This window comes from Phascolarctos cinereus, unplaced genomic scaffold (assembly GCF_003287225.1).
Source record: "Phascolarctos cinereus isolate Bilbo 61053 unplaced genomic scaffold, phaCin_HiC Scaffold_4;HRSCAF=312, whole genome shotgun sequence".
NCBI lineage: Eukaryota > Metazoa > Chordata > Mammalia > Diprotodontia > Phascolarctidae > Phascolarctos > Phascolarctos cinereus.
This window is the reverse complement of record NW_027555847.1, coordinates 143,717,089-143,743,867: the sequence shown is the minus strand read 5'-3', so window position 1 is coordinate 143,743,867 and position 26,779 is coordinate 143,717,089. Positions and strand designations below refer to the sequence as shown.

Below are 26,779 nucleotides of genomic sequence, written 5' to 3'. Positions count from 1 at the left end.
ATCAAGCAGCATCACTCACCTCTTTATTTTTCTTTTTTTTTCAAAAAGAATGATCTTCAGACTGAAAGAATAAACCAAAAATAATTAATATACAATTAAAATTCAAGATAAATATTGATACTCAGCTGTCCTAAATGAGCATTCAGCTCATATGACAAAATATTGAAAAGTCATAGATACATATACTGAACTATTGGTGATATTTCAGGAATCATGTAGAATGGAGAATGAGAGAGGTGCTACAGAAATAGGAAAATATTCTGATTTCAAAGAAGGGAATAATGTACAAACTACATACCATTTAACCAGTTGTCAAGATTTTAGGAAATATGATTAAATGGTTGATTTGTGAGTACTTGGGGAAAATAGCGATCACTAGGATCTAGCATGGGTTTAGGGGAAGGAAATAAGCTTTTAAGGGCAGCAAAGTGGTACAGTGAATAGAAAGCCCTGGGTTTGGACTCAGGAAGACTCATCTTTGTGAATTCAAATCCTGTCTCAGACATGTACTAGCTGTGTACCTTGGGCAAATCACTTAATCCTGTTTGCCTCAGTTTCCTCATCTGTAAAATGAACTGGAGAAGGAAATGGCAAGCCACTCCAGTATCTTTGTCCAGAAAATCCCCCCAAAACGGGGTACTGAAGAGTCAGACATAACTGAAACGATTGAATAACAACAAATAAGCATTTAAATAGCTCCTATGACGTGCCAGGCACTGTGCTAAGGACTTTTTTTTCTTTTTTTACAAATATTATTTCATTTGATCCTCTAATGACCCTGCAACATAGGTGCCATTATTATCCCTATTTTATGACTGAGGAAACTAAGACAAATAGAGGTTCAGTGACTTGCCCAGGGTCACATAGCTATTAAGTGTCTGAGGACAGATTTGATTACAAGTCTTACCGATTCCAGGCTTAGCACTCACGGTCATGTACCACTGTCCTAGCTCTCACTGGTTTAGTAAGAACAATACAAGCAAAATTAATCTGATTTTCTTTTTCAACAGGGCAATAGACTAAAGGAACAAAAATACCTTAGGCTTACAGAGTAGAGTATTTTAGGGAGGGGAGAGTCTATACCTGTATTTTCATTGGTATAGAGAGTTGCCAATGAAGAAATTTTATCAATGCAGGTCATTAACTATTATGCAATTTACATCTCAACCTGGGATGCTGAGAGGTCAACTGAATTGTCCAGGGTCACATAGGAAGTATATGTCAGAGACAGAAACTAAACACGTCTTCCTGACTCTGGGGTCAGCTGTCTATGTACTCTACCATGTTGTTTAGACATAATACACCTAAATATAAGGAAGGTATTTGATAAAGTCTCTCTTGATGGTATGATACAGCAGAGAGAGCATTGGATTTGGCATTGGAAGAGTGGGGTTCAAATCCTGCCTTTATCACATGGTACATGTGCTAAGATTTTCATTTCCTCATCTTACAGATGGCCTCCCAGATCTAAATCTCTTAATTATCCTTGAGTATTTTTATGGCCCAAATGGGGAGATGTGGGCTAGATCATTGTAGAGTTAGGTGGGTCCCAGTGGGTTTTACCTTTTTTTAATTTCAAAAAAGCATCTGATTCAGTTTTAATATAATAACTCTTCTTAACTGATCTACCCCCAGTAATAGACTCCCCCGAACCCCTTTTCTGGTCTTTCCTTGTTGCCACTGCCCACATAACTTTCCTAATGCACCTCTGGTATCATGTCATCCTTCTCAAAAATCTTCACAGGCTCCTAAGTGAAATATATACTTCTCCTGGTGCTCAAGGCTCTCCACAGCTTGAATTGAAATTGCCTTTCCAGCCTTATCTCATTTGTCTTCATTTACTTTACATTAAAGGCCATATGATGTAGTAGAAAGAATGTGAAACTTGGAGTCCAAAGACACTGGCTTAAATCCCATTTCTGGTACTTATTGGTTTGTGACCAGAGCAAGTCATTTAATGTCTCTAGGTTTATTGTTTGCTAATCTTAAAATGGTGATGATGATACTTTCCCATCTGTGCTTTACAAGATCATTGTGAATAAAGTATTTGGTAAACCTTTAAAGAACTATATATATGTATATATATATATATATACACATATATATATGTATATATATGTATGTATGTATATATGTATATTATATATATGTATATATATGTATGTATGTATGTATATATAATAATTATTATTATTACTACTACTGCATTCTAGCCTTCCATCCCTCTTTTCAGCCTGCCCTTTTCCATCACCATGTTTTTCCTCATTCTCTCTCCATTACCTGAAGTAGACTTTCCCATGCTCATGTCTGTCTACTGAAGTCTCTCTCTTCCTTCTAGACCCAACTTAGCTGCCAGTTCCTCCATAAAGCTTCTTTACTTTGTCCCTCTCTCTCATGCTAGGAGAACTCTCTCCTTCCTTGAATTTCTCCCAGAAATTTCCCCGGATTTGTTCTCATGCCTTGTCTCACCCATTAGGTTGTGTAGTCTTGGACAACATGGTTGGTCTATATCTCTTTATCCCCAGTTCTGAGCAGAGCGAATCAATTAGTGAACATTTGCTTTTATAGAGAATATCTTAGAATTTTTTTATCCAGTGATATCCATATTCAGAAGTCACTGTAATAAGATTGCCAAAGTTTTGCTTTGCTTGTTTTTAGCAAACCAAGCAACTGGATCCAGTATCATTAAGTTTAAATCTTGGGCCCTCAAGCAAACATTTCTTTCTTCTTACCCTGTGTTTATGGAAGGATAAGGATGCATCCAATGGAAGACTCCCTTCTTTTGTCCTTTGACAGGGCAGAGATTGTTTGAATTGTGCCTGTGCATCTCTTACTAGTACAATATGATAAGGTCATCCTAGAATAAGAGATAAAAAATACAAGACTTCTTCCTTATTCCTATTCTAATTCTCTCACCACTGGGATTTTGATTTCCCTACATAAAACAAAACTAAGTACACTTAGGAAGTGATCATCAGTTAACAAATATGTCCTGAAAGTTTAACTGAAGTAAATTATATTAGCTGGCCTGTAAGTGGGTATCATTCCAAATGGTACTTTGCCATGGTTACCATGGTAACTTTACCATGATTCTGGAGTTATTTAGGGAGGCCTTCTTTGGCCCCTGTGTCCCTAAAATCTATAGGGTTGGATTATGTAGTTGCTGTGTCCGCAAATGTATATCTACCAATGTGACTGTCAATTTTTTCTCCTAGGGAAATTATCGTTTCATGAAACTCTTACTCACTCGTAGAGCAAACTGGATGCAAAAGGACTTAGAAGAAATGACTCCACTGCATTTAACAACCCGACATAAAAGTCCTAAATGTTTGGCCCTTCTCTTAAAGTTTATGGCACCAGGAGAAGTGGATACACAGGATAAAAATAAGGTAATAATAATAATTACCTTATAAATATATATTTACCTTATAAATAAAAACTACCACTAACGTAGTAATAGCTCATATTGATATAGCACTTTAAGGTTTGCAAATGACTTTGTAGATATCTCATTTGATTCTCACAATTCTGTGCTATTGTTATCCTCATTTTATAGATTAAGAAACTAAGGCTGGGACAGGCTCAGTGACTCGCCTAGGGTCATATGTAAGTGTCTAAGGTAGAATTTGAAACCAGAACTCTCTGACTCAAGGTTCAGTACTTTCTTTATATGCTGTACCACATTATTCAGGGTGATTTTTAGTAGAAGATTGAACTATAATATTCTTGGGGCAGTTAGGTGGCACAGTGGATAGAGCACCGGCCCTGGAGTCAGGAGGACCTGAGTTCAAATTCGGCCTCAGACACTTGACACTTAACTAGCTGTGTGACCCTGGGCAAGTCATTTAACCCCATTGCCTAGCCCCCCCCAAAATACATATATATATATGTGTGTGTGTGTGTGTGTGTGTGTGTGTGTGTGTGTGTGTGTGTGTGTGCATATATATATATATATATGTATGTATGTAATACTCTTAAAGGGAAGCAGTGTGTCATGAAAGATAGATGCTTAGCCTTGAAGTCAGGTCATACCTGAAACATATATCTTACCTCTGACAGAGCTGAGCCTTGGAGGAAGATAATCAGAGGAGGGAATGTTTTCTAGTTCACTTTATGCAAATACATAGAAGTGATAGATGTAATAATGTCTCTCATTTGTGAAGCGCAGCTAGTAGTCCAGTTTGGCTGAAACATAATTGTGAAATGGGATAATTTAAAACAAAGCTGGAAAGATAGATTGGAGCTGCACTGTGCTGGGCCTTAAAATCCAAACTGAAAATTTTGCATTGTATCTTAAAGGAAAAAGGAAGCCACTAAAGGTTTGTTTGTTTTTTTTTCTTATGTGAGTGGGATAGTGAGACCTATACCTTGGGAAGATTATTTGAACAGTTGTGTAGAGGATGGGTTAGCGTACAGAGAGACTAGATGCAAGTAGACAAATTGATAAACTATTACAACATTCAAGTGAGAGGAGGTGAGGACCTGTGTGTGGGTAGAAAGGAGGCAGAATTAAGCAGTCCTGTGCAGATAAAATCAACAGGACTTGGAAACTGATTGGAGATTGTGGTTGTTTGTCCTTCTTTCTTGAAGAGGACTGTGACATCAGGAAGATGATGTCATGACTTGCAAGTGAATTGAATTTAAGTGAAGCAGGGCTGTGCAAAGTCACCAGCCTCACTTTCTCCTCTGGAACCATCTGGGTCCAGTGGCAAGATATAGATCCAGATGACTGGAGATGGCCCTAGATGCAGTAAGAGACCTTGGCCTCTTTAAGCTAAGGTCTTTCCCATTTCTCAGTTTGTCTATGGCAATACCCATTTAGTGATAAAGGCTAGATCAGAGAATTGGCAATAAAGGAGAGGAGACAGCCAAGAGTGACACTATGGTCAGTAACTTGTGTATCCTAGAGGACTGTGGTTCCAACAACAATCATGACACTCAGAATGGCCAGCAGATCACTAGCTGAGAAAAGTCTACTGGACTTTGAAACTGCAAAGTCACTGGGACCTTTCAAGAGAGCAATTTCAGTAGAGTGGATTCAGAAGCCAGATTGTAAGGATTTAAGTATTGAGGGGGATGTAACAAAGTGGAAGCATTGCATGTAGATAGATCTCTCCAGGAGTTTTTCAAGGGCTGGGAGGAGAGGGCATTAGCTTCAGGGGATGGCAGGATCAAGTGAAAATTTTCTAATGGTTGGAGACCTGAACATGTTTATAAACAAAATGGAAAGAGTCAGTAGAATGGGAGAACTGAAGTTTTAATGGGGGAAGGGAAGGGCAGGAGAAGGAATGAGATCAAAGGCACAAATAGGGGCTTAGTCTTATTGAGAAGGGTTTTCTGTAATCCACTAACGTCTTGAGCAAATAGTTTCCTCATTAGTCAAATGAGAGGGTTGAACTGGATGACCATTGAGTGTCCCCTTCTAGTGCTAAATCTATGATCTTATGTAATAAGTCACAAATGCCATAAACCATGTATTAAATTTGTTAGCAAGTTGCTTGTTTCTTTTAAAGTAATTATTCAGAAATAAGGTCTAATGGCCTTTCCGTTTCAAAATAAATGGATGTAAGCTTTAGACCTATGCATACCTTTTTTTACATTTCTAGCAAACTGCTCTGCATTGGAGTGCCTATTACAATAACCCAGAGCATGTGAAGCTTCTAATAAAACATGATTCCAATATTGGAATCCCTGATATTGAAGGAAAGATCCCACTTCATTGGGCAGCTAACCACAAAGATCCTAGTGCTGTCCATACTGTCAGATGTATCCTGGTGAGTATATGTTTTTCTATTAAAATCTCTCTTTTGATATTAAAGCACAGTTAATGACATTGAACTCTATTTTCCTTTTTATTCTTGGGATGATGCTTGATATCCTAGGTGTGGGGGAAAAAAAAAATATTTTCCCTTTGCTTCTCTAGGAGCACATGGGGGTCAGCATCGAACTATTGTGTGAAGAAGAAGACTGTGGTGATTTTTTATTAGGAGGAAATATTTGGTTCCAAATTTTTTAATGTACTTTTAATGAACAAAATTCTATTTTCTCTCCCTCCCATCATCCCTCCATTGGGGAAAAAAAGAAAAGAAAAAGAGAAGTGAAACCCTTGTAACAAATATGTATAGTCAAATAAATTTGGCCATATCCAAAAAAAAACATGTCTCATTCTGTATATTTAGTCCATCACCTCTGTCAGGAGGTGGGTAACATGCTTCGTCATCAGTCCTCTGGAATCTTCACGTTGATCTGATACCAAATTCGAGAATCATCATGGCCAAATGACTAGTGGCCTATTCATGTGGTCACATCCTCTTTCAGGAATCTTCAGCCTAGATTCTCACAGTTTACAGTACACTGGGTAGTTATTCAGAGAAGGAGAGGGAGAGGGCCTTCCTAAAGAAGGCTGGGATCCTTCCTAAAATGGTAGGGAGAGAGTCACCAATCAGGACAGGAGGAAGGAGGTAAAACAGCAGGAGAGGAAAGAGAGATGTGTACAGATATACATATACATATATATAGATATATACACATACATATATATACAAACATGTATGTGTGTGTATATATAAAATTTGAAAACTAAAATGTCAACTCCTTAGAGTAGTTTAATTGAAACCCATGGAAAGGTGTCATGCCTTGGAAGCCTGAGATTTTGTTATCTATAACTGTTTGATATTCCCAATGCACACTGTTCTGCCTCTCTGCCCTTCTTGGTTCAGGCTTCCCACCCACTTCCTTTGTATCTCTCTTACCCACTTCATTTTCTCTCCAGCTGAGCTGTGATTTCATCATTGTCTAGGAGTGCCCAGTGAGGAAACTCCTCACTCCCAGTGCAGATCAGTGATTTAGAGTCTTTCAAGCTAAAGGTTGATTTCCCCCAGGGTCTTATAGCCAGGATGTGTCTGAAGTGAAACTTGAACTCAGGGCTTCCTGACTCCAAAGTCAGCTTTCCAATAGTCCACTCTGCCTCTCCTGCTGCCATATATACTGATCCTATATTATTTTGTATTATAACTATCTGTGCATGTGTCCTAACCCGGCCCCTTCCTCCCTTTGCAGCTGTTTTTCTGTCTTCCTCCCCTGCGCAGACTGCATTCCAGTGACGCTGGCTTCCTTGTGTTCCTCATGCAGAAGATGTGGTCTCCAGACTCCAGGCATTTTTACTGACTGGCTGACTGTCCTACATGCTGGGCATTCTCTCCCTCTTTGTCTCCACCTGCTAATTTCTCTGGCTTCCTATAAATCTCATCTAAAATCCCACCTTGTGCAAGAAGTCTTTCCTAATACCTCTTTCATGTTAGGACTTTCTTCTTTTGTTCATCTCCAGTTTATCCTGCCTGTATCTTGTTTGTATACAGTTGTTTTCATGTTGTCTGCCTCATTACTCTGTGAACTCCTCAACAGCAGGGACCATTTGGAGGGATGGGGTGGGCTTTCTTTGTATCCCCAATGCTTTGCCTAAGTGCCTGTCAATCAATCAATCAACATTAACCATCTACCGTGTGTACATAGTAGGTACTTAATAAATGTTTCTTCACTTGACTCTAGAGTGTATATTCCATTATGGCAGGGATTGATCAACAAGTAAACATTTATTGAGTACCTACTATATGATGGACAGCTGGTAAGTGGCACCATGGATAGAGTGCTGGGGCTGAGTCAGGAAAACTCATCTTCCTGAGTTCAAACTGGCCTCAGATACTTCCTCACTGTGTGACCCTGGGCAAGTCACTTAACCCTGTTTGCTTCAGTTTCCTCATCTGTAAAAGGAGCTGGAGAAGGAAATGGCAAACCACTCCAGTATCTTTGGCAAGAAAACCTCAAATGGGGTCATGAAGAATGGTACATAACTAAACCAATTAAACAGCAACATGTGCATGGTGGAGATACAAAAGCTTGGGATGCAAAAATCTATTTCTTACTTAAAAGTCTAGTATCTCTCCAGTGCTTACCATGGTGCTCTACCCAGTAATTACTTAATGAATGTTGGTTGAATTAAAAAATCTGCTTTTCAGGGATTTCATCTAATACTTACACTCCTGCAATCTCCACAACAGTAGCTTAACTCTTTTTTGTTGTTGTTGTTAAATCAAATTTCATTTTCTTTTGGTGCTTCAAGGCTTGTAAAACACTTTACATACATTATTTCATTTGTGAGGGATTAATAAGTGTTTGTCGAATTGAATTAATTCTGATGTTTTTAAGCCTTCAGGAAAACTTTATTTTTAAAAGACAGACATTTCTAGAAAAGGGTTACATCTTTCAGCTATTTTGCTAATGTCTTAATTATAAGGATCACCCACTTGGAAGTTCTGCCAGGGGATGGCCTCAGTCATGCCACTGCAGACGGGGTCTTGGTCCACCCTGGGCATACACACGCCATCAGCAGCAGAGGTCCAGGTCTGTATTTTGAAAAGATAAAGTAGTTTTAGGGGTGAGATTATGTTCTTAAGCTCTGTTCTTCAGACTTAAAAGCAACTGAGTGGCATAGTGGCTACAGTTTGGGACTTGGAATCAGGAAGATCTGAGTTCAAATCCTGCCTCGGAAACTTTACTAGCCACATAACACTCACTCAAGTCCTCAGTTTCCTCATCTGTGTGTAATGGGAGCAATAATAACACGTACCTCAAGGACCTGTGAGAGTCAAATGAGATAACATGTCTAAAGTGTTAGACATGCAAACATTAAAACACTGTATCAATACTAGTTATTATTGTTATTGTTGCTATTATTATTATTTAATGCTGATACTAAAGAAAGGCTAATAGAAGGCTCTTTAGGGGAAAACAGTAAAGCATTTGTAGTTCTATGTGTCAGTCAATAGTCGACAAGCATTCATTAAGTGCCTACTACGTGCCAGGCACCGCGGTAAGCACTGGGGATACAAAGAAAGGCAAAGAGATAGTCCCTACTCAGAAGATTTAGTCAGTATTCTCTGTTCATTTAAACACAGGATGCTGCTCCCACTGAATCTCTGCTGAACTGGCAGGATTATGAAGGGCGGACACCTCTTCACTTTGCAGTTGCTGACGGCAATGTGACAGTGGTCGACATTTTGACCTCCTATGAAAGCTGTAACATCACATCTTATGATAACTTATTTCGGACACCCCTTCACTGGGCTGCCTTGCTTGGTAAGTTTAATAAGAATTAAAACTCCAGTTTATATCGTTCTTCCTCTTACCTCTTGCCTCACAAAGCTCCTGCCTGTTGCCAAGTTTAACATTTCGACAGATTCATGCTGAATCCTTCTTTCAAATACTATAATGGCCCAAATCAGGCTGCCCCTTGTTATAGGCTGATCCCTCAAAATGTGATTTCCTTGAAAGGGAAAATATATACATAGGTATATATTGAAAAATAATATCAGTTATAGGCTATACTCAGATTTTATACAAGCCAGATTTGTGGAAAGAAAACCTACTTAGTTGGGAAAAAAATGTTTTTTGTGCAACTACAGTTTAAGGTGAAATGATAGGAATTTGTCCCCTACAACATAACTTCTCACACTCGTTTTAAATTCAGCACCAGATCTTTATATTTAACTGAACTGATAATTTGAGAACATTGTTGTCATAATCATAATTTGTTGCTCATACATACATACATATATACACACATACATACATACATAATAGCACTAGCATTTATATAATGCCTGCTATGTGCTAGTCACTACACTTTATAATTAATATCTCATTTGATCCTCACAGGAGCTATTTTCATTTTATAGTTGAAGAAACTAAGGCAAACAGAGGTTAAGTGACTGGCCCAAGGTTACGCAGTTACTAAATGTCTAAGATTGTATTTGAATTTGGGTCTTCTTAACTTCTAGGCCCAGTGCTCTATCCACTGTGCTACTTAACTGCTTCTATGATACAGAAGGAAAGAAATGGCATTTATTAAACACCTGCTATGTGCCAAGCACCGTGCTAAATGTTTTCAGAAATATTATCTCATTTGATCATCACAACAACCTTGGGAGGCAGATTCTATTACTATCCCCATTTTACAGTTCAGGTAACTGAGGCAGATAGGAGAGAAAGGGGACGATTTGAGAAATGTTACAAAAATAAAATTAACAGGTCTTAGCAAAACAGATTGTGAGAGATAGCGAGGAGTACAGGATGACTTCTAGGTTGTGAGCCTGAGAGACTGGGAGGATGATGTCACCCTCTACAGTAAAACAGACTATAGGAGGAAGGGAGAGTTTAGGGAGAAAGACAGTGAGTTCTGTTTTGGACATGTTTGTTTTAAGCTGTCTACTTGACATCTGGTTGGAGATGTCTGTAAGCCAGTTGGAGATGCCATATTGGAAGTCAGCAGAGGGGCTGGGGCAGGAAAGATAGATTTAAGATTCACCAGCATAGAAATAGTAATTAAATCCATAGGAGTTGATAAATATTCTACAAATGAAGTAGTTCACAAGTTAGTATAGAAGGAAAAGAGAAGAGAGCCCAGGACAGAACCCTGTGGGACACCTCTAGATAGAAAGTGTAATCTGGTTAAGGATCCAGCAAAGGAGACTGAGAAGGAACAGTTTGAGAGATTGGAGGAGGACCAGGAGAGAGTAATAGGCCAAAAACCTACAGAGGAGAGGATCAAGGAGGAGAGAGTGACCAACAGTGTCAGAGCTGCAGAGAGGTCAAGGAGAATGAGAACTGAGACATGGCCATTGAATCTGGCAGCTAAGAGACCATTGTTAACTTTGGAGAGACCAGTTTAAGTAGAATAAGGTTGGAAGCTGGATGATAAGGGGTTAAGAAGAGAGTGGAAAGAGAGAAAACAAAGGCTCCCATAGCAGCTAGTCTTTTTAAGTTTGAGAGTCCCTTGGACAGCAAGGGGATCAAATTAGTCCATACTTAAAGAACTTAATGCAGGCTATTCATTGGAAGGTCAAATACTGAAGCTGGCTTAAAATACTTTTGCCACATAATGAGAAGATGGGACTCATTGGAAAATACCCTGATGTTGGGAAAGATTGAAGGCAAAAGGAAAAGGGGATGGCAGAGAATGAGATGGATAAGTAGTGTTATGGAAACAATGAACATGAACCGGAGCAGACTTTGAGAGATAGTGGAGGATAGAAGACCCTGCTGTGCTGTGGTCTATGGGATCATGAAGAATCGGACACAACTGAGCAACAATTTTTCAAGTTTAGCTACAGAGGACAGAAGAGATACAGGACAACAGTCAGTGGTGATAGAAGGCTCAAGTGAGGGCAGTGGGCATGATTGTAGGCAGAAAATGAGCCAGAAGGTCGGGGAGAGATTGAAAATAAGTGATAGAGTGGGAATGACAGAGGGAAGTCTGTTGGAAAATGGAATGGGATCGCTTGAGCAGGTAGAGGGGTTGTCCTTGGTAAGGAGGAAGGCCCCTTCATCATTCGAGGCAGGAGTGGAAGAGGAGATGATGGCAGAAGGTACATGAATGATAGGATGTGAAGATGAGGGGAGCCATCCAAGAACACATAGCAGACAAGTTGTGGAACCAGACTTGAACCAAAGTCTGTTGCACCCTCCCACCCCCAAGCTCCTACCACTGTGCCATACTGGTTAATGACAGGATGTCAAGATTTCTCAACATCTTGGTTTCCTTGCTTTGGAAACTTCTTGAAAGGTGATGCCAGAACCAGATGCAGTATTCCAACTGTGGTTTGACCAACACAGAATGCAGTGGAATTATTACATAGTGTACTATTATTTCATTTTTTTCCTGTAGTTGTCGCCATGCTTCGTTGCTTATTGAGCTTGTGACTAACTGAACTTCTGTCCCGTTTTTTTTCCATATAAAGGGCTCCCAGTTTCTCCCATCCTGTTATATAATTCACTATTTCAAACCTTAAATGCTGAGTTTTTCTTCTGTGTTAAATTTCATCTTGTTGGTTTTGGCTCGCAAATACGATTTAACCAAATCATTTTGAATCTTGTTTCTCTTAACCAACCATGCTATCAGGACAGACTGTTTCTCTAGTGCCACCAGCCTCCTGACCTGTAACTGTTCCCTGCACTGGAAATGCAGACTTCAGATCCATTTTAGGTGTTTTGCCTCTGCTGAACAACTTGTCCTCATTCCTACAAGTCATGTTTCCTGGGAACCGGTTCTGAAACCACCGATTTATGTCATGTAATCTCATGCATAGTTGCCAAGGATAATACCTTCTGACTATTTACTTATTCCTTTTCTTTTGCTTGCATTCTGTTTGTTTCCTTTATCATAACCTTGTGGACAAGAAGCAAGACTATAAGTTCACATTAAAATAAACCCCAAATAATTGATAAGAATGCTTTCCCCTTGGGGAAATAGAACAACACAGAATCTTTTGTTGATTTTCCATGGAAATAGAAGCAACAAAATAGACTCAGTTTTCAATAGAATATCACAAACTTTCCTCTGTGGTAGGAAGGCAGGGTAACAGGTCCCAACCAGACTCTGACCACCATGATAAATTTGGTAGATACCAGCTCTTAGTAGAGCACTAAGGTTAAGCATAGCTCCTTGGGTGGCGATAGTGGTTTCTTTTTTTTTTCTTTCAGATTTTTTTTGGCTTTCTGTGTATTGAGGCAATAAAACATTGGCAGCCTTGTTGGTAACTTTCTAGGTGGGAGACTTCTAACTCGAAAGATATTAATGAATTAGAGGCAGTATACATGGTGAATGGAGTGTTATGGTCAGAACCTGGGAGACCCAGGTTTGACTCCTCCCACAGACATTTAGAAGTTGTGTGACTTGCAGAAGTCATTTAACTTCTTGGCCTCATTTTCCTTATCAGTGACAACTATGGCATCTACCAAACAAAGTTGTCATGAGGGCCATATGACAAAATGTAAGTAAAGCACTTGGCCAGGCTTAAAGAAATATATAAATACAAGCTATTATTAATCCCCAGGCAGAACATCCTTGCATTTGTTGACTCTAGAATGGCTGTTTTACAGGTAATTTCATTCCAGGGTCAGAGACTAGCATTAATAGAATAAAAGCAGAAAAAATTTTGAATTCTGTTGTTGTTATTTAGATGGCAGTGGAAGTTCCCAATGATGATTACAACTTGTAAACATCTGTCTTCTATGAGTAAGAGTCAGGCAGCAGTGATAAAGCATCCTTGTCTGCCAGAGAGTGCAAGCTTGTCGTCTGAGCCTCTGCTTTTCAAAAGGCATCCATCACAAGCTAAATTAAAGCCAACCTCCCCAGACCCTGGCTAGGCTTGGCGTCCTCCATCTGCAGGCATTCCTGACAAATGAAGAGTGTTTGTTTAGACACTATATGGAAGTTCTGTAAGCATTATCTTCAGGATTCTCACAAAGCAGGAGTGTGTCCCACTTTAAAGATACTTCAGTCCTTTAACTGAGGAGATAAGGCTATAAACGCCAACCAGTGAAGTTCCAGATTCCTTGTCAATACTAGTATGTGTGTAACTTTTGGAAAGCCACAAATTCACAGAGCTGGAAATTACCTTAGAAGTTATTTTATACAAGCCTTTTCATGTCACAAATGAGGAAACTGAGGCACTAGAGAACTATAATGATTTGCCTGACATCTACCACTTAAACTTTCTTTCCGTCAGTATATTTTGGGGGAGAAAATATTTTTTCCCAAAGTTTTGGTAACTTTGGGTAGCATTTGTAGGACAAGAGGGAATCCTGAGAGGCACAAACTGCATGGGTCACTGCCTTTAAAATGTCCTTTTCTTCTGCTGAGATGCAGCTGAGGAAAATTACCTAGATTATTTCTCTCACCTTTTTGGAAGAAAAAGATTAAGATTCAATTCAATAAACATTAAGTACCTACTATGTGCCAGGCACTGTACTAAGAAGAAAAAGAAAGACAGTCCCTGCCCTCAGGGAGCTTACAGTCTAATGGAAAAATAAACAATTGCTTTTAAGTTAAAAGCTTGTTTTCTTTTGCTTTGAAAGCCTAACCCTGCCTGTCCCCAAAGGCACCTTAGTAACTTTGAGTGTCTTGGAGGCCCTGATCAGAGTCAGAGGAACTGGATTCAAATCCTCACTTAACCACTTGCTACCTAAGGAACCCTGTGTAAGTCTCAGAGTCACAATGTGGCACCCTGGACAGAGCCAAAGCAACTGGATTCAGATCTTCCATTAGCCACTCACTACCCATTTAATCCCTCTGGACCTCAATTTTCTGATCTACAAAAGGAGAATGAACAAGTTTAGTTGGGGAACATTTTCGCATGAAATAAAATGTGCTTTGTCTTCTTGGGGTAGACAAAAAGTTAAATTAACCAAGAAGCACAGAACACTAGAACTTATTTCTTCTTTCCCACTTCCCTTGGCCTATCCTTATGAGGAGCTGTATAACTTTGAACAAAGTCCAGAGATCCTTCCCCTGGACCAGAGGTCCCTAAGTCTTTGTTCAACTCGATTGAACATTACATATTTATTAAACACTTTCTAGATACCAGGCACTATGCTAGGTGTTGGAGATACAAAGACAAAACCCAAATAGTCCCTGCCCTTAAGCTTACTTTCTATTAGAGGGAAATTTTATCCCAAAATATGAAAAGAACTAAATCTTCAATGCTACCTCTAAAAACAGGATTTTCAAACAGTGTTAGAAGAGCAGGAAGATTCCCTTGCTAAGAACTGTGGTGCGTATCTTTACTGCTATAACTTGTCTTCTGAGCCCTGTCCAATGAGCATGGGGGAGCAGAGAGCCAGAGAGCTTCCTGCTGGTCAGGCGTTTTCCCCAGAATACCCAAGCTCTTACAGCCTTGGATATCTGACTTGGGACAGACTTCCTGGGAGGCAGGAGATTGGGTTAAGAAGGAGGAAGAAGATAAAGCAAGAAGAAAGATGCCAAAGAAACCATCAGGGAGCCTCTGGAGTTGCTGCTGCTGGGGAGCTTGCCAGCCACAAGCTGGCTACTAGGGAAAAGGAGAAGGGAGAGATCCCCCTCAGTCACTGGAAATCTAATTGCCAGCTTGCAGAGTCCCAAGAGTCATGCTCTGAGAAGGGAAGAGTGAGTGTGAAAATTGTTTCTCTTTTTAAAGTCAACTGAGCGGCCCCCTCTTCCTGCTCAGTTGCCAGTCATCTTAGACACAGAATTCCCTGTCCTTGCTAGGGACGATGGAGACCAATCCTGAATGTCTTTTAACAAAAGTCCAGAGCATAGGACCCCCCCACACACAAAAAAGGGAGCAAGGGGACAAGTTCAGTTCCATGAGAAGTGCCCCGGTCCAGCAGATTGGAGGGGGGGGTTCCCTTGATTACCCCATTGCACTTGAATTGGAATACTAGGAGGAATGGAAACAAGCATTTATTAAGTGTCTACTGTGTGCCAGGTACTGTGCTAAGTGCTTTATAATTTTTATCTCATGTGATCCTCACAACAGCCCTGGGAGGTAGGTGCTATTATTATCATCCCATTTTATAGTTGAGGAAACTGAGGCAGACAGAGGTTAAGTGACTTGCCCAGGGTCACACAGTTAGTAAGCAGCTGAGGTCAAATTTGAACTGGGTTTTCCTGACTCCAGACCTACCACATTGAGCACTATGGTGCCACCTGGTGGATGGAAATACATCAACTACTGTTGTTCTTTAAATATCCCTTGTCTACGTGGTGTGAATACTATTAACCAAAACTGATTTCCCCTTTTAAAATATTGAGAATCTTTGTGTTTGTTTCGTTAGGGTGTGAGTAGCTTTTTCTTTTGTCACAAAATATCTTTGCCACTCCTGGTAGATCAATAATTACTCACCTACCCTTTTGTTTGTGACATTACCCCCAGAAAGGAATTGCTGATAAAAAGGAGAAATGGGAGCAGCTTAAGTTCCAAGTTATCTTTGCCGCTGACTGCTGTGTTGTACTGGGGTTGGAAAAAGGGGAAAGAGGAAGGATTTCCAAATTTAAAGAGGATCACTGGGAGTGGCCTACACCAAAACCCCAAATACTCCCATAATCTACTTCCTTTTTTATACACACTTTCTAAACCAACAAATTATATAAGTGAATATAACATACAGTATTGATACAGCTCCCTAAGGTTTGCAAAGAGCTTTAAATATATTATTGTATTTTATCTTCATAATAACCCTGGGAGGTTGGTGCGATTACTATGTCCATTTTTCAGACAAAGAATGAGGCTTTTTAAACTCAACAGCATATGAAAGTGATTATTGATGAATCAAAATAAATTAATAAAAGAAAAAAAAGAAAAAGAAAAGAATGAGGCTGAGAGAGACAGAGAGATACAGATTTACGCAGTGAGTGTCTGAAACCAAATTCTAAGAGATCTTCCTGACTCCAGATCAAGTACTCTATCCACTGCACCACTTACCTTCAGCCAAAATTTGTTTTAATATGGTAACAAGTATATCTGGATCCAGTGGAGCTATCATGAGGTTTCTGAGAAAAGCCTGAAAAGCAAAAGAGAAGAAAAGCTTATTTAGTTGAGAGTCAACAAATTTGAAAATAATAAAAATTCATCCAGGGCTGGGTTGAAGTCTACCTTTATATTATCTTCAGATTATGTAATCATGTGCTAGAAAATATTTATGAAGCAAATAACTAGTGTAAAGAGGATTATGATGCCCACTAAAGATGGCAGCTATTCTGGCACCTTGAGTATTATGAGCTCACTTTAACTTTTTAAGTAAGGCTGCATCCCTTTAGCATTCTTAAGGGCGCCCCTGAGGGGATGGGAGGGTTTTTTTTCTCTAATGTTACTGTCTTAGACCCCTATTCCTGTGTGTTCTACTGTTAGCTACCAGGGATTAACACCCCAGCTCCATTTAATTAGTTAATGTCAATTGGCACTTATAATGGGTGAGTGAGCTAAGACTTAACATAGTTTCTACATAGATTTGGTCCTACTAAGTCCAGATTCAAATGTGGCATGGGCTGCTAGATAAGTCCCTATCTCACCTACCAATGGTCTAGAGCTAGAAGGCTGCCCCTGACTCTTCTGGGCATTGGTGCTGGATAGGCTGACTTCAGAACCCCAGCTGGGCTTCACTCCCAGGCAGCTACCTAAAATGAAAGACTTCCATCTAAAATAAAAGAACAAATTATGAGGCAAAGCAATTATTCTCAACCCACAGCTCTGCTTTAGGTGAGGTGGGCTCTCCTCTTGGCATTATCTCTTTTGGAAATGTTTCCAGTCAAGGAGAACCTACACCAAAAGAAGAATCGGGTTCTGGTATATAACCCCAATTCCTAATGGTCAGCCAATTCAATGAGGTTCTTCATATGGTTAGAAGGCTGGAGCCAATTATAAAATGTCTCCACACACTCAAAAGTCCACCTGAAGATTATATCAGTTGAGCATCCTGTACATGCTCACAAATACTGGGTTTATTGGCCAGTGACCCATTATTCTAATTTAAACTTACCTTCCTTGAAATTATTGTGAAATTTTACTATGATATTAACATCTTTGAATGTTGGTCACCAACTATTAGCCATTTAAATGTTATTTTATGCTTACTTTTGGTTAAGGCTTCTAGACTGCTAAATCTGGGAATTGATGGAAACTACATAGAAATCAACAAGGCATTCAACACATCCTAAGCTTAAGACATTCGCAGAGTCCCAAGAATCATGCTCAGAGAGAAGAAGAATGAGAATAGAAGTTACAGCTCTTTTTAAAGTCTGTTAAGTGGACTCTCTTTTCTGATCAGTTACCAGTCATCTTAGACACAGCTTTGCCCCATCTCTCTTTCCAAGGACCATGGGGACCAATCAGGAGCTTCTGACTGACACATCTCTCATAATATTCTTGTGAACCAAATGGAGAAAGGTGGAGCCCTCTTCCTGATCAGTTACCATTCATCTTAGACACAACCTTGCTCCATCCCTCTTGCCAGGGACCATGGGGACCAATCAGCAGCATCTGATTGACATGTCTCTCATGATATTCTTGTGAACCAAATGGAGGAATGTGGGATGAATGAAAGTAGACTTGGGGAGATTTATACTGTTTTAAAGTGTCTAGCTCTAAAAAGCATTAATTACTATCAATGTGGAATACTTCAGGACTTTTTTGCCACTGACCCCATTCTGTACTAAATTTTAACAGTGACTGGCATTGTTGCAGGCTGAGAGGTTGAGAGGTTGTGACTCCTCAAAGACTGAATTACAGGATGGGTCGTCTGGAATGAATTCACTGACTCAATCATTCTTTAAGTCAAGGTGGAAAAGTTTATTGTTACGCTTTTCAGTGGGCAAGGATTCTTAAAGGATCCTGCAACCTTGGAGAGGTACAGTTAAAGTTTATATAGGATAAAATACAATAAAACATGTGCCAAATATGCTAATTAGGGGATTCAGGGTGGGATTAGGAAGTAGTTAAGGAGTGGTCAGTTCTAAAAAAAACATGCACTTCTTGTACCTACTGCGCAGGCATTTTACCCAGAGTTCACTAGGAAAAGCCCACAAGGGGGGCCACATGGAGGTGTGGTTTTAGGCCTGCTACATCACTAAGTCACCTAAAGTTCAGGGTAACTGAGAGTTGTCCAGTCTGCCACCAATCAATGTCTTGTTCAACAAGATAGATGTAGGGAGTATACATATGTCTTAAGTCTAGAATACAGTTAATGAGGAGCCCAGGATGTAGATAATGTGGTAGGGTGGTAGGATAGTATAGTAGTGGGTAAGAATGTCTTTGTGACCCAGTGCAAAGCCAGTTTAAACTAATAAATCCTTCAGGTGCTGTTTGGAACTGCACCAGGGAGAGAGATAAGGGTCTTGCTGGGGCCCACTCATGAGTAATTGCTAAGCACAGGGTCCTTGGGTTGGGGAGAAACTGTCAGGGACAGCGTTTCTGAGGCTAGGGAGAAATTGGGGTCCAAGTACAAGCACCCAAACATAAGCACCCCATCAGGATGAAGAAATGGAGGGCATCCATATTAAGTCTGTCAGTGATTTAAAGCTGGGATAGGTATCAAAGCAAAGATCCAAAATGAAATTGGGAAGCTATCTAATATTATGGACCAATGATAATGACATTTAGTAGAGATACCTATAAAGTTCTTTATTTAAGTTTTAAAAAATCAGCCTCACGAGTACAAATTTGGAGAGGGTCTGGGGAGGGGAAAAAAGTGGGAGTGGGGGAAGTTGCAACACAATTTATGTGAAAAAGACCTTAGATTTTAAAGACCCCTGGAAGTTAGCAATGTAAAATGGGAGCTAATAAAAACTCAGGCCATTGACATAAGTATAGTCTCAAACAAAGGAGGTGATAGTTATTTTGTTGTAAGGTTCTTGAGGGCAGGGTATCTGCCAAGCACAGGGCTAGACAAATAGAAAGTAGTTTAAACGTGCTTGTTGGTTAATCTTTGCATCTTCAGTGTCTCCTAAATACATAATAGACACTTAACAAATATTTATTGCATAGGGTCTGACTGTTGTTGGATCCAAAGAATTTTATCCACCATAATTAAGGAGAGGTATTGATAACATGGAGTATATCCAAAGGAGAATGACCAGAATGGTGTGCAGGAATCATTTGAAGGAATTGAGAAGAAAAGATATAGGAGGGAGGTGGTCACTCTTTCCAATTATTTAGAGTTGTCAGATAGAAATGGGTTTAGATTTATTGTGCTTGGCCACGAAGGGCAGAGATAGGACCCGTGAGTGAAAGTTACCAAAAAGGAAGTGATGGGGCTCAATATAAAGCACAGTTAGAGCCATCCAGAAAGGGAATTAGCTACCTAATGAAGTAGGCATCCATGTGTTGGTGAAGTGTTTAAATATATGTCATTTTGTTAGCCTGTGCTCAAATAGGCATTGGACTGGATCACTTTTGGAGAACCGTGCAACTTTTAGTCTGATTCTCTCAATATAAAATAGTAAAGAATGATAGGAGATTAATCAATTAGAAACCATGCTGGTATGGTATGTATTAATGAATTCAGCCTCAATAACAAGTCAAATTTATATAGCTCTTTAAGAATACTATCTTGTATTCTCATCATGACATCCTTCTGATGCAGAGAGTGCAATACGTTATCTCCATTTCTCCTGGCTCAGGCTCGGCCACATGGCTGCTAAATAGTTGATCTAGGACTCGATATCACATCTTTCTTGACTCTGAATCTAGACCTTTCCTACTAAGCCATCCTGTCTCTCAATATTTACAGCTCCTAAAATTTAAGTTAAATTTTATTTTAAAATCTAAGACTTTCACAATACAAAAATGAGATTTTCCTCAACTTTAATTCTGTTATTTTACATTTCTCACAAGACCTATTTCATCAACAGAACATTCCCAAGTAATACATTTTCCTGCATGTTTCTAATGTTACTTTTCCAAGTATCTCATTTTAATTATGTTGGAAAACTAGGGAAGTAATAAGAAATTCTTTCATGTTTTATAGGATTTAAACCTTTTACCAGAATATTAAGGAAAGAAGCTAACAAGACTTAGCTTTATCCTTTCATTCCTGCAAAAACACAGTTGGAAGACTACCAGAAAATGAATTATAAAAATTTCCATATAGCTTTTCCACAGTAATAAATTACTACTGTTCTTTCATATACTATGTGAAGGCTAGCTATTCTTCAGATCAGGAGTCAAATGCTGACACCTTCTGTACTGGTCCAGTCCTAACTCTAAGAGCACATATAAAATCCCATCTCTGTTTAAACTTGTGCTACGTTTTCTTGGCTCATCTAACAACCCTAGCTTTAGTACAGAATTTCAATTTGCCTCTCCTTAATGATATTCTTTGAAACAGCTACCTTAAATATTAGAGATTTACTATACTGGTTCAAATATAGGTCTGAATATAAACTATACCCCTAAAAATGAGCTCACTTTAAAAAGAAAGGAAATTATATAAATGAAACAAAATGATCTTATTAAAAAAAACTACCATGCAAGTTTTTCCCACATCTCTTCCAATTCAAATAAAGATGGCTTGTACATTTTTATCATCACTATTCTCTCCCTCTTGTTCACATTGTTGTCTTGGTTACTTTGTCATCCTTCTCTTACTAAGAGTGTAATTACAGGCTGTGCTCAGGTTTTTGTATAAGCCAAATTGGGGGGGGGGGGAGTGAAGTATACATTTGAACCAATATGCATATTTAACTTTTTTTCCCAAATCGAGATAATTTGAAATCTATTAAAATGAAAAAAAAAACCTACGACATCTAGATATTTTAAAGACTATGACATTAAACATGAGAATCTTGATTTTTCAACAAGTCACTTTTTAAAACAAACCATTTTGGAATCTGTTATGTATATATGTATGTATTCATTGAATCTAACTGTCCTGTTATGACAGCCATGTCTTTTTTTTTTTTACATTTTTAGGTCATGCGCAAATTGTCCATCTTCTTTTGGAAAGAAACAAGTTGGGAACCATTCCATCTGATAGCCAAGGAGCAACACCACTCCATTATGCATCTCAGAGTAATTTTGCGGTAAGATATATTCTTCACAACAATTATTGCAATCTTTTATTTTTAAATCACCATTATTCCCCAAATGTATACCTCTCCTCTACCTAGAGAGCTATTCCTTGGAACAGAGAATTCACAATTGAGAAGGGTCCAGAGTTGGGGGGGGGAGGGGAAGGTGGGGCTGAAAGTAGCTGTTCAGCGAAAAACCAACACCACAAATGAATGCAATAGCATATATGATGTTACAGACAGAAAGATCCCCTCCCCTTTGCAAAGAAGGGAAGGAAGTAAATTTTCTCACCTCTTGTAATATACATCCTATACATAAAATAGGTGAGCTGAACTGTGGTAGCCGTGGAGAATAGCACCCTCCTTTTTTGTGAGGCCATAAACTGTATGTGTTACACTTACAGTTTTTCTTTGTTATTTTGAATTTGTCAGCTTCAACCAGTATATTTATTTATATTTTGTATTTATTGTATAATATATAATCATATATACATGTATTATTTATAGTTTATTTTTTATAGATCAGAAACTTGTAAACATTAATTGAAAAACTTGTCAGAGTGTCTTGGTAAGTGAATAGGACAAATTATAGGAAACAAAATAGAATCAATTCATGACTATCCATACTAAGAGAGGGGAAGAGAAACATAGGTACCCCAAAATGATGAATAATACAACATTTTTATCTTTGGCTTTGGGTGTGTTTCCATGCTTAACCTCTGCACGTGGGTGTGTTCTGGAAAAACTGCAAACACAGATAATGAAGCCCTGCCATGATTGTAGGTCTACTCTGGAAGAACATGAACAATCAGGCCATTTCTGTGCTTTGCCTCCTGCTCGTTTTCTCCCTGTTCCCTGTTCCCCTGGGGGTGGGTAGGCTGCTTTCTGTCCGTGCCAGACCTAGCAGAGTTGCCCTGCTTCAGACCTTCCCTTGACCTGGGACTCCTTAATCGTTTGTGTTTCAAAGGTCTTCCCAGCTGTGCTGCAGAGTAAGAGGAAATGCAGCCCCAGCCCTGGAGGGAGACAAAGCCTGTAATTAAGCAGAGCAGATGCTGTCAGTAGGATGAGGAGCCCACCTCTTTTCCCCCGACAAAGCAAGTAATTAAGCAGAGTATTGTAGGTGCTGTCAATAAAGGGAGATTTGTTTGGGATAATATGCCCACTGGAGACTTGATTTTCTAATCATGGTGCACATTTTTTGAGCACCACAGCTTGAATCTCTTTGACTCCCTTGAACTCTTTTAACCCATCTAGGGTTTACATCCCCTGGTTTGAAAAATGCCCATCAACCCACAATTAAACTTTTATCATTTGTAAAATGTGCCCAACTGATGAGATCTCTGGGTAGAGGGGCACGGAAAATAACAAAAATGAGCAATTAGTAAGAAGCTAAGTGGTATGCATTTGATTTTGTCAAAATTTGGCCTTGCTCTTGATCCCCAGAAATGTCCTTGCTGTGCTCACTCCCCACTTAGGCAAAATCTCTCCCCCATAAAGTGGGCTTTAAAAAAAAAATCATATCCCAAAGGCCAATATTGTAAAGCCTCTGAAGATATGACTCCGAAGAAAAAGAATTATGTTTATTCCTCCCCACTGGAATCAAGTCAGAGAATTTTGAAATAGTCAACCATTTTTATGATTATGAGGATGAAAAGAGATAGAATATTGTATTTCTAAATAACCATCAGCAAATATGATCTAGCCGGGGATGCATTTAAGTATTAAAGAAAACATAGGACATCTTTAGATGTTTGTGGTCAAGAAAACCCAATATATTTCTTACCAGCACATAAAATACATAAAAGGTAGCTGCTCTGTCATTTTTCCAATAAATCCAACCCAGCTTTCTCCTGATACTTTCTGTGTGTAATTGCAGCCACATTCTTTTCAGCCCTTCCCCAAAGGAAAGGTAAGGATTGACATTAGGTATTTACAGTTTGATTTGGTAGAAAACTGATTCACAGAAGCCCTTTCAATCATTTGCAAACTTGCTTTCTGGTTTTTAAGACTCACACCTGGAAATTTAAATAAAGAGCAGCAGTTTCCCTGATGGTGATTGCCTTACTATTGCATTCATTCTTTTTGTTTCTCATTGTAAGGAATTTAAGCTATACATCATCATTTTAGTTCTCTCAGTTTTTCACTTCTCAAAGAGCCTTCCTACTTTTGTTTACCTTTCCAGCTTTCTCTCAACTCTAATACTCAGTTTTTCAATTATCAGGCTTCACAACTTTGTAAATAATAGAAAACTCTCTTTCTAGTTAAACAGCCTACTTTTCCTTTCACTTTTTACCTAGGAAGATGTTCTTCCTTTTTTCCTAACTTCTTTCCTTCCTCCTTTCTTCTCCCTCCCTAGTTCCCTCTCTCCTTCCTTCTTCCCCTCCACTCCCTTTCCTTTCCCTCTGTCTACATATAGAGTATCACACCTTTACCTGCCAAAAGGAATATAAATTTTAATAAGAAACTTTGCAAGATATCTAGGGATCTAGGGCTTTATGGCCTAGATTTCTTTTTCCTTTTTTTTGTTTTTGTTTTGGCAATGAGGTTAAGTGACTTGCCCAGGGTCACACAGCTAGTAAGTGTTATGTGTCTGAGGTCGGATTTGAACTCAGGTCCTTCTGAATCCAGAGCCAGTGCTCTATCCACTTCGCCACCTACCTGCCCCTTAATTTTTTTCCTTAAGGACCATGACTTCAACCCACATTACTCAAGCTCTCATTGACTACATGACTATATAACTATATGACTATATATATAACTATATATTGACTATATAACTAGGTCCCAGGCCAAGCTCCACTTGATCATTGTTGGGGCCCTGATTGTCTGAGAATGAATGTAAATAGCAACTGTTTCTATTTTGGCCAGAAACCCTAAGGGTCTTCCCCTCCCAGATTGTTGTTTTTTGTTTTTTGTTTTTGGTGAAACAATTGGGGTTAAGTGACTTGCCCAGAGTCACACAGCTAGTGAGTATCATGTGTCTGAGGCTGGATTTCAACTCAGGTCCTCCTGACTCCAGGGCTGGTGCTCTATCCACTGCACCATCTAGCTGCCCCTGATTTTTTTTAACTAGGTAATGGAGGCCACTCTGCCTCATTTCTTACCCTTCCTAATCACTAAATGAGGCATTGCTTCAGTCAAACTGAGACCTGTTAAACACCTTGGCTTAAAAAGGTCAAGGTCTCCCACTGCATCCAGGGTCATCTCCAGGCATCCTGATCTATATCTCGCCACTGGACCCAGATGGCTCCAGAGGAGAAAGTGAGGCTGATGACTTTGCACAGCCCTCCCTATCGCTTCCCACAGCCTTCCCCTTTCACTTGCATGTCATGGTATGACCTTTCTGAAGTCATGGTCCTCTTTGAGAACAAAGGACAAACCACGACAAGGAAGATGTGAACAATAACTTTCTTGGATGTGGAAAGAAAAGAAGCATTTTCACTCACTACTGTGCACATTGGGGTTGCTTCCCCTGAGTGACCATGGGGATGCATTCTCTTCTCCTTGAGGTTCAATGAATTCTTAAAGTCTTTCCAGATGAAGGCATTCCCCCACCCCAAAGGACCTCAGGAGGTTTATCTATACTTACATCTTCAGGTCACTTGAGTGAGTCATATTCTCCAGCTATTCTCCAGAAAGCTAGGGAATAGGGCATAAAAAGGTGTGCAAATCAGTATGCAGGCATTTGACTGTTTTGCCATTAAAAAATGACAAAGAAAATCATTATTAGTTGTGACTATGGTGTGGAATGTTATGTTTTGTGCCATCTTTGGTGGTTAATGGTGAGCTAGCCATCAAAGTTAGCTTTTGAACTTTGAAATTCTGTGAAATTGCAAGGGTGATTTATGTGATTTTTTTTCCTTATAAAAGCAGCATATATACAACACTGGTGAGAGGAGTCCCACTGTGTATCCTTTTTAATTTAATGAAAATAACAATAGCTATCATTTGTATAGTGCTTTACGAATATTATCTCATTTTATCTTCAAAATAACCCTGGAAGGTGGGCCCTATTATTTTTATCCCCATTTTACAGATGAGGAATCTGTGGCTGAAAGAGGTTAAGTGATTTGGCCAGAGTCACACAGTTAGTTAGTGTTGGAGGCTGGATTTGTACTGTCTTCCTGACTCCAGATCCAGTGCTCTATTCACCTTGGCAGCCCCCCCCCCACGCCTTTTCAGACTTTGTAAATTTCAATCATGCCATCATATAAATTCTGCAGAGAAGATCTACCAAGTTTTCAGACAATCTGCCACCAAATTTCCTAAGAACCAGAACAATAACAATAGTTGAATTTGTGTAGCCTCAGGAGGTAATGAAGTCTATTTCTCCTCTCCCAAGATCTTCAAGTAAAGGTTAGATAACCACTTATAGAATATGTTATCAAGTAAAATCTTGCTAAGGTACAGATTATACCAAGTAGGAACTTAATAAAATGTGTTCAACTGAATTGAATCCAAAAAGTAAGGAAGATTACGTTTGGAATAACAAGCATTTACACACACATTTTTTTTACAAGACTTACTTTGAATACTTGAAACTACTTTTTTATTTACCTTTTATTTTATTTACTTTATTTATTTAGGATTTATGCCAAGCCTACTTCCAAAAGGATTTGAGGTAGTTCAACAGTTAGATATAATGCCAAATTAGATATTTATGAATAAAAATCAGAACTCAGATGTCTAAATTAAAAGTATCAAATAGGAATGGAGGATACTGAACTATACATAACAATCCATAGGGGCCCATATTATTTTTTCCAATGATTTAATATTTTATTTTTCCCCAATTACATGTAAAAAACAATTTTTTACATTTTTTTATTTTGAGTTCCAGTTTCTCTCCCTCCCTGTGCTCCTCCCCTCCTCCCCCCAGGCCCCGCATTGAAAAGGCAAGCAATTTGATATAAGTTATACATGAGCAGTCACGCAAAACATATTTCCACTTTAGTCATGTTGTGAAACATGAGAAAAAAATTATGGAAAAGTATGCTTTGATCTGCATTCAGACTCCATGAGTTCCTTCTCTGGAGATGGATGGCATTTTTCATTATAAGTCTTTCAGAGTTGTCTTAGATCATTGTATTGCTGAGAATAGCTAAATCATTCACAGTTGATCATTGTACAATGTTGCTGTTACTGTGTGCAATGTTCTAGTTCTGCTCACTTCACTTTGCATCAGTTCATGTAAGTCTTTCCAGGTTTTTCTGAGAGCATCCTGCTCATCATTTTTTTTTGGGGGGGTGTTATGCAGTGGGGTAAAGTGACTTGCCCAAGGTCACACAGCTGGTAAGTGTTATGTGTCTGAGGTCAAATTTGAACTCAGGTCCTCCTGAATCCAGGGATGGTGCTGTATCCACTGCGCCACCTAGCTGCCCCTGCTCATCATTTTTTATA

At 39.1% G+C, this 26,779-nt stretch overlaps 1 protein-coding gene across 4 annotated transcripts in view; it reads left to right on the top strand.

The window, feature by feature from the left end:
* The window catches only part of INVS (inversin), a 229,991-nt gene that overhangs the window by 133,945 nt on the left and 69,267 nt on the right, over positions 1-26,779 (top strand). For all 4 annotated transcript variants that reach the window (XM_020995530.2, XM_020995531.2, XM_020995533.2 and 1 more), the window contains 4 exons: positions 3,216-3,389; positions 5,607-5,774; positions 8,955-9,135; positions 21,282-21,391. In XM_020995530.2, the coding sequence (XP_020851189.1) occupies positions 3,216-3,389; positions 5,607-5,774; positions 8,955-9,135; positions 21,282-21,391 (633 nt within the window). The remainder of the gene's footprint in view (positions 1-3,215; positions 3,390-5,606; positions 5,775-8,954; positions 9,136-21,281; positions 21,392-26,779) is intronic.